General features: G+C 47.4%; 1 protein-coding gene across 7 annotated transcripts in view; it reads left to right on the top strand.

The window, feature by feature from the left end:
- Nucleotides 1-12,289, top strand: part of PDE8A (phosphodiesterase 8A) — a 137,968-nt gene that overhangs the window by 39,750 nt on the left and 85,929 nt on the right. For 4 of the 7 annotated variants that reach the window (XM_060157867.1, XM_060157847.1, XM_060157862.1 and 1 more), the window contains exon 2: nt 3,236-3,271. In XM_060157867.1, coding sequence (XP_060013850.1) covers nt 3,236-3,271 — 36 coding nt within the window. Of the gene's footprint in view, nt 1-3,023; nt 3,272-12,289 lie in introns of those variants that run through there. The other 3 variants (XM_060157876.1, XM_060157856.1, XM_060157843.1) reach the window with 2 other exon arrangements.

Raw genomic sequence — 12,289 nt, 5'->3', positions numbered from 1 at the left:
TCTCCTGCGTGCCATGGAACTTCCGGGTACCCACATGGCTGGGGGTGCCTCTCCTGCAGCAGGAGTGGAATTGTTCGTGAGCCCCCTACATACCGCATGGGCTGGGATTCTTCATAGGGGATCAGGAGTCCTGGGTGAGCCAGTGGGTGGCCCATGCCACTGAGGTTTGGGTTAGTTCTGTCATTGTGACCCCTTTTGTGTCCCCTGTCACTGAGGTCTGGGGAAACTGGGTAGAGAAGTGTTCAGGGACCTCAAGGTGCAGATTATGGCCAGGGAAGGAGGGGTGGGGTGGAACTGATGTTAGGCAGTTGAAGCTGAGATGGGGGGTGGTGGGGAGAGACTGTGACTTCCTGTAGTGTCCCAGGCTGAGTTCCAGAGTATGGATGAAAGTGAGTGGGCGGTTGTTCCTTGTGACCCCAGAAGTGGGCAGAGGACTCCTGCCGTTGCTGTCTGCTCCTGCTTTGTTCTTAGCCTTAGCTTTCTAAGTCTAGAGTCTCCAAATTGCAGAGCTGGAAATCAGTTAACGCTGCTATCCAACAGGTCTCTGGCAACAGAGAGGGCAAGAGTCCAGCTCAGGACAGCAAAGGGCAGCGCAGGAGGCCAGCGAGGCGGGGCTGGGGATAAGGGTCCCCACCCCGAATTAGAGCAGGGCTCAAGGATTTCCAAGGTGAGCCCAGGACACCGAGGTCCTACCTGCGAAGGGGAGCCCAGAGGGCAGCCTGAAGCCCCTGGAGGAGGCAAGGTCAGCGCCGGGAGTCATCAAGGCCCGGCTTCTCAGTGAGGTGGGGAGGGGAGGACAGAGGGCGTGAGAGAGACTTTCAAGCACTCTCACGGTTCAAAGCGTTTTCTTCACCAATTACTCTTTATTTAGAAGAGTGCAGATTCTGCCTGGAAAAATTACGTTCAAAACCCAGCAAAACAGAGGCAGAAAACACTACAATTGATGGTAAATTTCTTTTTCTGTGTCTTTCAAGACATCTTCTTTGAGCCTCTGGTACTTTTATAAGGCGTGGAGGCACACATAAGATTGCTAAATGTGCTTATGCTAAATGTGCTTAAACTTGATAGTGTAAGTCAGGTGCCAGTGGTTTGGGCCCGCTCGGCTAGTAAAGAGGGCCAATAGCACAAAACTGCCCTCGGGTTACCCGGCCTTTGAGCTCTGCCGCCCTCAGGAAACTGCCGGGTGCGCACCTCCGGCCCGGAATATCCCGGCTCGAGGGGCGCCAGGGCTGTGGATCTTAGTCTCGTCTTGAAGCCCTAGTCACCGCAGGGAACCCGCCTCCTGAGCCCGTCTGGCAGTCTCAGCGCTGCAACAGGGACTCCAGCCCGGAGCACGCGTCCGGGACTTTACAGTAGCCGGGCTGGAGGCGGGAGCCCTGGCACCTCAGGGTCGTGCCAGGGCCGCGCTAGGAAAGGTGTGGACGGCGGGAGAGGAAAGGGACCCGTCGCGCCGGGGTCTCGGCTGACCGGGAGCCGCAGGGAGGGCGGGAGAAAGGGCGGGTCCGAGGTGGGCTGCACCGGGGTCCTTGATGGACGCCCAGGAGTGCCACCCTCTAGCTGATCGTGGGAGGAGACCCAGGCACAGAGAGGCTAAGTGATTCGCTCAAAGTCACACAGCGAGCCGCTGGCGATATGTGTGGGATGTAGTTCTGCCAACGCGTCTCGCGTCATCACAGGCCGCGCCCGGCACGGCGGACGCCTGGTTCTGTTCCCGCAAAAAAGGAGCCTTTGGGGTCTTGGGCGCCCCGTCCTTTGGTTAAGAGGAGAGTAGGACGGCGTCCCCAGCTTGCCCCTAAATGTAGCTTCTTAGCATCCCAGCATCCTAGCCTCCCGGTCGCCTGTGTAGGCAGGCATGGTGCTCCAGGTCTTGGCGCCAGAGGGAACGCACAAGGACTGCGGCCCCCGACAATGACGCCCGGAACCCACCTGCCTGGGACCACCCGAAACAGAGGTCCTTCCACCGGCCTCTTTTAATGGCTCCGAGATAGTGACCGTTATCTCTACTTATGTATTAGTCATGCAGCTGCTAAGTTATGGAGCCGGAGCCGGTTTCCGAACCCATTGGTCTGGGTTTTGGTGGCCGCAGGCCCGAGATCAGAGCCCACCGGCCCGGGGTGGCTGTGTGTGGCCTTGGGCAAGTCTTTCTCCCGGCAGCCAGGCAGCGCCCCTCCCGTTGTGGCCGCGCCTGCTCAGTGGCGGGAGGGGCCCAGGAGGAGGCGGCGGGCGCCCCAGCTGCTTTGCATTGACGCCAGCACCCGCTGGAGGTCACAGCTGGGGGCTGGGCGCGGCGTGCTGCCGGGAAGACCCGGCCCGGCAAACGGAGCCGGAGCCGCTCCGCCCGCAGCTCCCGGGTGAGCGCCGCCGCTTCAGCGCTTCTCGACGGCACGGCTTCAGATCCGACTGGAGCCGAGGTCTCTCCTTCCCTACCCGGGCGGACGCTGCCTCGCCGCCCCGACCGGCTTCCTCCGGCCCCTACCCCTCAACGGCGAGAGATCTAGGCTAGCTTTCTCCGCCACCAGCCCTGTGACCGGGAGCATTTATTTATTCGCGGGGCGGCAGGCGGAGCGGCGTGGGTGCCCGAGCCTCGAGAGTCGGCTGCTAAAGCGCAGCGGAGTGGGAACGGGCCGTGAGCGGGCGCAGCAGGAAACTCACCTCCCTCGGGGGTCGTGCCGCCCCACAGCGCGGACTCGCCTGCTCTCGGGTCGGGAGAGCTCAAATCTCCTCCCCCGAAATTCCCCGGAAGCGCGGCTCGGCAGAGGCGAGCGCGGCGATGTGAGGGAGGAGGCTAAGGGCTCCTGCTTCAGGCAGGGCATGTTCGGAAAGTAGGCCGCGGTGCGCTGCCCGCCCCACCGGCCCCTCCCCACCGCCGCAGCTGCTGCTCCCGCACCGCGATAAAAGGGGCGGCCGCACTTCCTGGCGCGAGACCGGCGCTCGCTGCCGCCCGCCCAGGCGGCGATGACAGGGTGCTCGCGGCAGCCGCGAGGCACCGGGCCGGCCGTTTACTGACCGTTTCGCGGCTACCCGCCAGCGTGTCGGCGACGCCGCCTCCAGCATGGGCTGTGCCCAGAGCATCCACGCTTCCGAGAGCCGGGTGGTGTACCACGGCGGCAACGAGGCCGAGGACGCGCCGGGCCCCGCGGCGCCGCCGTTGCAGCCCGGCGGGCCGCGCCTCCCACCCGGCCAGACGACGGCCGCCTCGTCCCAGTCCTGCGGCTCCAGCCTCGTGGAGTCCGAGCCAAGCAGCGGCAGCGGCAGCAGCATCGGCAACAAGGTAAGGGGTGCCGGGAGGGCGGGGGCTTCGAGGCTGCGGGCTGCGGTGAAATTCGGGCCCTGCGTTGCGGCAGCTTTCCCACAGGGACGGGTGGGGCTGCCTCCCCGGGCCGCCGTGCCCTGTCGCCCGGCTTTGGATGACTTTGACGGACGCCAGGGGACCGTCTTGCCAGAGCAGCGACCGGAGGCGTACCAACCCTAGTCCTGGGCACCGTGCTTAGTAGAGTTTTGCTTAAGATGCTTTCCGAGCCGCGGCTTCGGTTCCTGGGACACATCCGACCCGACGTGTGGAGCAGGAGGGGCCTCTGTGAACTTGACCCAGGCGGTTGCATCCATTACCTCCCAAACAGCGGGTACAGAGGAACCCCCCCCCGCCCCGCCCCAGGATATTCTGGCGCGACCCTGAACGTTAAGTCAGTGTGAACTTTGTTCCTTTGGTTCTCGTGGTGGAAAGGGAAGGTTGGCTAGCACTGTGAAGCCGGGGTACTGGACCCTACCACCGTGTTGCGTTTTCCCTCTGTCAGCTTTGCACAAGCATGCAGCTGCAGTTTTCCATTTTCTTTGGGACTATTAAAGTGTAATCTAGAACATCAGCTTTGCTTCATTGCACATGTATTTGAGGTTCACTTTTATTAGCATGCATGTTGTACCTGAAGCATATGTAATTAGAAAATAGTATCAGAAACGCGATTTTTGAAGCGTTCAGCAGAACAAAGTTAATTTTTTATTAAGCATTCTTACTGGGACAGTTTGTGAAGTAAGCCTTTCTTCTTCCTCCCCTGGAAAATTACCCCAAGCAACTAGGAGGGGGAAGAAAAACCCAGAAATGAAAACTCTGTCTTTGAAGAAATTAGGAGATGTCTGAAACCCCAAACCAGAAAATAAGTGGAAAGGGTTTTTGAAAGATTGGACCAGGAGTATGAGAGGAAGTAGACAGAAGACACTTGCAGCTGCAGAACTTAGGAAAAGAAAACTCAAGTAGCAAATAGTACTTTCTAAGGTGAGGGATGCACCCTGGGGTTCAAAACCAAAATGTTTGGTTTGAAATGGTGGAAATGAGTGCACAGGCTGGTGGCAGAAGCTTCACCGGATCCAGTTTGATACCAAGATGCAGAGGAGCATGGACTGAAGGAGGACTTATCTCAAGTAACATTTGTGGGGAGCAGGCTGAGCTGTGGCGACAGGAAGGAGAGGACTCTGTGCTGTGAACAGCCCTCACAGCTGCCTGTCTCTTTGGAGAGAGAGAGAAGCTCAGGAATACCTTCCCCCATTCTGTGTGTCCACGTATACCATCCCGCCAGAAAAAGAAAGGACACTCCCGTTCCCCTGAACATGGCTCTGGCTCTTCTCCCAAGTGAGTCTTCTTCAAATAACTGGTCTAGAATAAACCACCTTTAAAAATGAGTAATCAAAAATGGACCAGTTCAGGATCTAGTCAAACATAATTACTTAAAAGAAGATGAAGAAACATGAAAAAACAGAAAGATGATGATGACCAGCACTCAGTAGAAAAACACTGGCACAGAACAAGTGAAATTATGATGAAATATTTCACAAATTAAAGAAAAATGTCAATTTACTGCTGTAAAGAGCTGGAGCACAAATCGGAAGTACAGGAGCTCAGGGAAGAAATGGCAAGTCAGTAGGCAAAAAAACCTAAGTTCAAGAAAGAAAGTGAAGGGAAAAATAAAACCCATCAAAGAAATGAAGGCAAGTTAAAAGTTAACCAAGACAGGGCTTCCCTGGTGGCGCAGTGGTTGAGAGTCTGCCTGCCGATGCAGGGGATACAGGTTCGTGCCCCGGTCTGGGAGGATCCCACATGCCAGGGAGCAGCTGGGCCCGTGAGCCACGGCCGCTGAGCCTGCGCAACCGGAGCCTGTGCTCCGCAACGGGAGAGGCCACAACAGTGAGAGACCCGCGTACCGCAAAAAAACAAACAACAAAAAAACCCAAGTTTTTAAATATAAGAACTTGAGAAAAAATACCCCATGAACTCTTCTTGAGGAATCTAGTGAAAGACAAACTTCAGTCCACCAAGCGGTAACTGGAAAAACTCCAGCAAAAGAACCGTTAAAAGCATTGATCAAGTCTGTTTACCTGTAGATTAAAACAAATTTGGAGATTAGTGCAATAGAACAGAATGTGACGGTTTTATGACCTGACAATATGAAATTATCTAACCGAATTTGAGAGGAGAAGAGGAAAGAAGATGGTAGTAAATTTAGAATATTCTTTCCTCATTTTTAATAGGTAGGGTTCAAAGGGTATCGTTTAAAGCTAACAGACAAACTACTGGAGGTTTAGGTATATTTAAGAGTACAAAGTTAAACAGGATGTAGTATGATGGACTAAAATAGGACAGTGGAGGGATGGTGCAAGAGAAGAAAATATCTTAATTTTATCATTTCTCATGGGGGATTAAATAGATACTGTCTAAAGAAATAAAGGCTTTCAGATATTAATAAAAGTAACCAATAGATTAAAAAATAAACCATCTGAAATATCAAAATATACACACAAAGGAAAATGAACAGTCTCTACAAAGGATAACAAAAATAATTGATAGAACTAAGGCCACTATCTGTCGTATCAGTAAATATAAATGGAAATTGGAGGTCATCAGCTTGGTCATCAGGAAGTCGAATCACATACTCCACTAATATGGTTCCCTAACAGAGGAGGCACTGCAGTGGGAGGGACACAGCAGGACACTCCAGAGAAACCACAAAAATGCTCCCTCCATAAGAGGAAAAGCTTTAAAAATCCATCAGGCTCCTAGAGTGAGAAATCATCTAATAGAACCAGTCGCATGAGACCTTCTCCCTGGTCCTTTCTTATGCTCCCTGCCTCAGAAACAGCAGCTGGCAGGTAGGGGAGGAAGTGAGGGGGAGAGAAGCAGCACCTGCTTCTCCAAAGGCGTGCTGCCCCGCAACTGGCCCTGCTGGTGGAGAGAGAATCTTCTTCAGATGAAAACTGAAGTGCTGTTAAGCTACTGGACTGATCGTTTTCTTTTTAAAGTACCTAAACTCTTTTTGAAAGTTAATGCAGTTAATGCATAACTCATCAATGTACAACTCGATGAATTCTTGTACATGTAACTAGCATCCAGACCAAGATGTAGAATATTCCAGGAACCTATAAGGCTTCCTGATACTCTCTTTCAGTTACCTGCTAGGCTACCCCCACCCCTGCCAAAATATGCTGTAGATTAGTTTTGCCTGATTTGAACTTTATGTAAATGAAGTAGACTGATCACTTTTAATTACTAAATTGAGGCTGTATTTGTGACTTAATGAGTGTACGGGGTTGAATAGTGTCCTCTCAAAATTAATGTCCACTGGAACCTCAGAATGTGACTTATTTGGAAATAGTCTTTGCAGATGTAATTAGTTAAGACAAGGTCATACTGGAGTAGGCTGGGCCCTAAGTCCAGTGACTGTTGTCCTTATAAGAAGTTCATGCCATGGCAGAGGCAGAGATGGGAGGGATGCAGCTACAAGCCAAGGAAAGCCAAGTATTCCCGGCAACCACCAGAAGCTGGGAGACAGGCGTGAAATAGCTTCTCCCTCAGATCCTACAGAAGGAAGCACCCCTGCCTACACCTTGATTTTGGACTTCTGGCCTCCTGAACTGTGAGAGAATAGCTTTCTATTGTTTTAAACCACCTAGTTTGTGGTAATTTGTTACAACAGCCTTAGGAAACTAATAAAATGCAGCTCTAGGACTGAGTATTAAGAAAGAGAGGGCAGAAAATTTATGAGACTTGTCCTCATTTGAGGAGTGGAGGAAGCACTACTTCCATTAAACAGGTTTAAAGCCGGAAAATGACTTAAAGACCCTTTTGTTTACCCTGCAAGAGCCTTGCATATTCAACGTACCAATTATAGAAGCAAACTATTGGCTCACTGGAATATCAGACTCTCAAATGTTCACCTTCCAGGAGGGCAGTGGAGATAAGACTTTCCCCAGATTTATTTCCTGCATTGCATTCACTACCAAGCTCTTTATTCTGAGTCCCATGTTCCCAAGCACATTCACCTCTGGAAGTGGGTTCTGTGAGAAGTTCTTCAGGGATTCCTGATGGGGCCCTGTCCTCAGACCCACCACAGGTCACAAGCCCGCAAGTTCACATGCCCTCTCTGCCATGCAGTACATAAAGCTAATCCAAGTTAAAAGGTCGTAAAAACAAAACCACGTATTCAAACTTTTTGTTCTCTCCTGTTAAAAGTCTTTCTTCAAACTACCTGTGGTATGGTGGGTTAAGCCAGCCCCATGGACCTGTCCCACAGTGTCATTCTCTTGAAAAGTCTTCAGTGTGCTAGGAATCTGTATGTTTCCTCAAGTCCTCAGCTACTGTTTACTGAAAACTATTTAGGAAAAAGTAACATATAATAGGTGAAACTAGCTACTTACAGAAGTCATCTGCCCTAATTTCATTTCTGAGGGTAATTCATGAATATAGCTTCATGTTTTAGATTTATTCCTTATCACTGCCATGTATGTTTGTTACGTTATCTAATACTTTTTCTAATAACTCTTTTAAAAATAATTAATTTTTTTTGGCTGCTTTGGGTCTTCGTTGCTGCACGTGGCTTTCCTCTAGTTGCAGTGAGCTGGGGCTACTCTTCCTTGCGGTGCACAGGCTTCTCATTGCGGTGGCCTCTCTTGTTGAAGAGCATAGGCTCTAGGTGTGTGGGCTTCAGTAGTTGTGGCAAGTGGGCTCAGTAGTTGTGGCTCATGGGCTCTAGAATGCAGGCTCAGTAGTTGTGGCGCATGGGCTTAGTTGCTCTGCAGCATGTGGTTTCTTCCTGGACCAGGGCTCAAACCTGTGACTCCTGCATTGGCAGGCAGATTCTTAACCACTGTACCACCAGAGAAGCCCTCTAATAACTCTTTTTACTGGAAAAATTTTAAGTCAGCATGATAAAATTAAAGTTTCATTTAGCTTGATACATAAAGATATTTTGAGTATATATAGATATACATTCAAAATTTATTATTAATCTCCAAAATAGTTTTGCTGTTATTTGTTATTGGTCTTACAAATTTTTCTACAAAATCACGTGGTCACATCCTAACCTTTTTTTTTTTTTTGGCCGTACGCCGGCCTCTCACTGTTGCGGCATCTCCCATTGCGGAGCACAGGCTCTGGACGCGCAGGCTCAGCGGCCATGGCTTACGGGCCCAGCCGCTCCGCAGCATGTGGGATCCTCCCGGGCCGGGGCACGAACTCGTGTCCCCTGCATCGGCAGGCGGACTCTCAACCACTGCGCCACCAGGGAAGCCCACATCCTAACATTTTTATATGAGAATTGTGCCTTTGAATGAACTAGAGAAGGCTTCCAGTTTTTTGTATATCATGCTTTCTTTTGAGATTCAATTACGTGTGCTCAAAACCAGTGCTGTTTTTCACTTATTATATGTTATAATTTAATGGCAAACAATTTTTCAAAAAGAGGTCAGGCACTTTCTATGATATCTAAACAAAATGTTGACAATAGCAGTTGACCTGGGGAGCCAAAATACCCAGAGTAGCAACAAGACAAGAATCTAATCAAGCAGAACTTCTCTTGAGTATTTGACTAATTGAGAAGACACTCAACTGTAACAAAATTAAAGATTGGATAATTTCTTTGGAGACCTTTGAGAGAGAGGTAGAATAGCCATTCAGCTGGAAAGATCTCACAGTGAAATTGGAAAGAGAACAGAATGATATAATATAAGCCTATCAGGAAACCTAGTCAATCTTGATTTTACTCTAACAGCTGGGATTTATTCTTTTCTTTTTTTCCTTAGGTATTTCCTTTAGGAACATTTATTATAAAAACATGGGGAAATGTTGGGGATTATAGTTATTTAGTAATTGAATTCAGAATTCAGTAATTCATTCAGCAGTTACTGAGCACTGTACTTTCCTAGGTTCCAGTTTTATGAAAGTGAATAGAACTCAGAAGCCAGTCTGGTAGGTGGGGAGACAAGTGCATATAATCCCACTGTAATGAAGATAAACCCAGGATGCCTTGGAAACACATAGGTGTGGCAGCTCATCCAGATAAGGGTTGGGGCCAGAGGCATAGGTAGGGTTTCCCCATGATTGGGTTTAGAAAGATGAGGAGGAATTAGAGAAGAGGAAGAAAGCAGGAGTGTGCCACACTGAATGAGTGACATGGCCACGGCAAGCGACGTGGGCTTTCAAGGAGTTCTAAGTGGTTGGGGCAGCTGAAGCTTAGGCTTCAAGCACTACAGGAGCCTTGAATGCTATATCAGAGTGTCCAGGCTTTATGTAGGGCAATGTGGAGCCCCTGAAGGATTTTACATGTACTATATTTATGGGTCATATATTTCCCTCCTTTTGAAACGTAACATTCTTATGTTTTTCTGCTTTGGATTAAATGCATTCCTCACCCCCTCCCAACACCGACAGTATACAGTTTATCTATTAAATTCAGGTAGTGATGACAGAAGGAAGATAGAACTGACTTTTTTGTCTTGCTGTTCACACCGTTAGTACAAGAGACTGTTTAAGTGTAATAGATATGAAATGAGCAGAAAGATATTTTGAAATGTTTTGTGTTAGTTCTTTATGTATTTTTGTGCATCCTGTAAAAATGTCATTCCCTATATGTTTTCAGGCACTTGTGAAACTTTAGGGGTATGAATTCCTTTTTAGGACTTGTGTGGATGTATTCTCATTATTAATTATTACTGAAGTGAAGAGGAAATGATATCAGCAGATGTGTGGAGCTTTTATTCGCACTGAATACACTATTCATTTAGACAAAAGGATCATTTCTCAATTCAAATCGGAATATTCTAATTTAAGGCCTAAATCAGTTGTGTCATAATCTCTATGGAAACAAAGCTTTCTACTGTGTAGTAATTGCATAAATAACTCATTTCCCCTGGTAGATACACAAATTGTAGATGCATATGCTTCTTTTTCCATTCTGTCAAGAACTCCCTTAAAATAGAAGAGACTTTAGCCAATGACATTTGTTTATATGTTTTATATATAACTTTAAACTTTATATAAAGTTTAAAATAACTGTTCAAATTTCCTGCTTACATGGATTTTTGTAAAATTGTTAAGACTTAAAAATTGTTGATGAACTCACTTTCTTTTCCTGATTGAAATTCTGACACAGAGGATAGAATTATCCTTCTTAGTTCTTAGCATATTAACATCATCTGCCTGTGCAAGGCTCTCTCCAGTTGGGTTGTCTAGTTTTGTCTCACTGATCTTCAGGCATTCATTATATATTATGGGTATGAGTCCTTTGTCGGTTATATGTTTTGCAAATACGTTCTCCCATTCTGTGACTTACCTTTTTAGTCCCTGACTGGGGTCTTTTGATGAACAAAATTCATAATTTAAAAATCTAGTTTATCAATCTTTTCCTTTATGGTTATTGCTTTTTGTGTTTAAAAATCCTTGCCTACTTCCCAAGATTCCTCTCTTTTTTTGTTGCTTGGTTTATTTATATCTGGTTCTCCACTCCCTCCGTGCCCACCATTCTAATGTGTTTAATGTATGTCATTTTGTTTTTATGTGTTCTTATAAAGTATGTACTGTTAATGTGCTTATGTATTTTAATTTATGTAAGTGGTATTGTATTACAGATCCCATTCTGTTTTCTTACTTTTTTCACTTAGCATATGCTTTTAAGATCTACCATATTGGAATTCCCTGGTGGTCCAGTGGTTAGGACTCTGAGCTTCCACTGTAGGGGGCACGGGTTCAATCCCTGGCTGGGGAGTTAAGACCCTGCATGCCACATGGTGTGGCCAAAAAAAAGAAAAAAGAAAGAAAAGAAAATCTACTATATTACTGTTCCCCAGTTAGACATGCCCATATTGCTTGCAATTCCCTGCCACTACGCATAACCCTGGACAGGCATCTTTGCTCATGTCCCCTTAAAGATCTATGTGAATAGACCCAAAATTCTCACTTCTGGGACATAGGGTATACATAGGCAGTTTTGGCGTAACCTTAGTAATTGGTTCCTGAACATCACATACTTTAAATGAAAATTTCAACTAGGAGTCATTTCTTACTGTTTTGAATGGGAAAAATTACAATTCATTATAAGTCAACTCAAAACCCTGAACTTATTTCCTAAAGCATAACTGTAACTTACTAAACCACTGTACATGAATAAGTCTAGCATATTAGAATGTAAAATGCTTAAAATAACACTTTTTAATCACCAATAGTTATTAACAAGTGGTTGCTCTGAATGCGCTAATAAGGTCAATTTGCCTGCCCCCCCTTCCCCTCCCCCCCATAACCTGTCAAAGGAAGCAGAGAGCGGTCTCAGGGAGGATGGTGCTGGGATGCTCTCTGCACCAGCTTCAGAGATGACATTCCCTTTGACACTCCCTGCTTTCCAGCACTCTTATACAGTTATGACTACTATGATCTAACAAGTATATTCGGATTGTAAATTGAGACTTCCTGCACATAATTTTGTTCAAAATGTATTAGACTTCTGGTTTCCAGTTCTGTACATAAGGAGCTTGGAAGTCAACACTCTGTCCTAACAACAATTAAAGCTGAACAGACTGAAAAGTTAACAACTGTTCTTAAATCCATAATAGAGGGGAAGACACAGGGTAAACTGTTGCCCCCGAGATTGGATAGCTAGGCAAATACAGGGAGTCACTGCTTACCAGAGACTCATGCAGAGAAACCTCCACACCAAACAGTGCCAGGTAGGAAAACCTGAACTGTGACTAGTGAATTGCTGGCAGCTCAGTGCAGGTAACTCAGAGTTAAAATCTCCAGGGGAACCGTGGCATGGCGGCCCCCACGACATTGTGAGATTTATCTGCAGGAGCTTGAGCAGATTCCCACAGTAAATAGCAGAAAAAAATGTTATCTACAAGAAATCCACTTTAAATATAAAAGCGCATATACATTAAAAGTAAAGTGGATAGAGAAAGATGTACCACGCTAACACTAATCAAAAGCAAGCAGACTAGCTACATTAATTTCAGACAGGGCGGACATCAAAGTAAG

Source organism: Lagenorhynchus albirostris, chromosome 1 (genome assembly GCF_949774975.1).
Source record: "Lagenorhynchus albirostris chromosome 1, mLagAlb1.1, whole genome shotgun sequence".
In the NCBI taxonomy this organism is placed as follows: domain Eukaryota; kingdom Metazoa; phylum Chordata; class Mammalia; order Artiodactyla; family Delphinidae; genus Lagenorhynchus; species Lagenorhynchus albirostris.
Note: the sequence above shows the minus strand (reverse complement) of the source record. Positions and strands in the feature narration are given on the sequence as shown.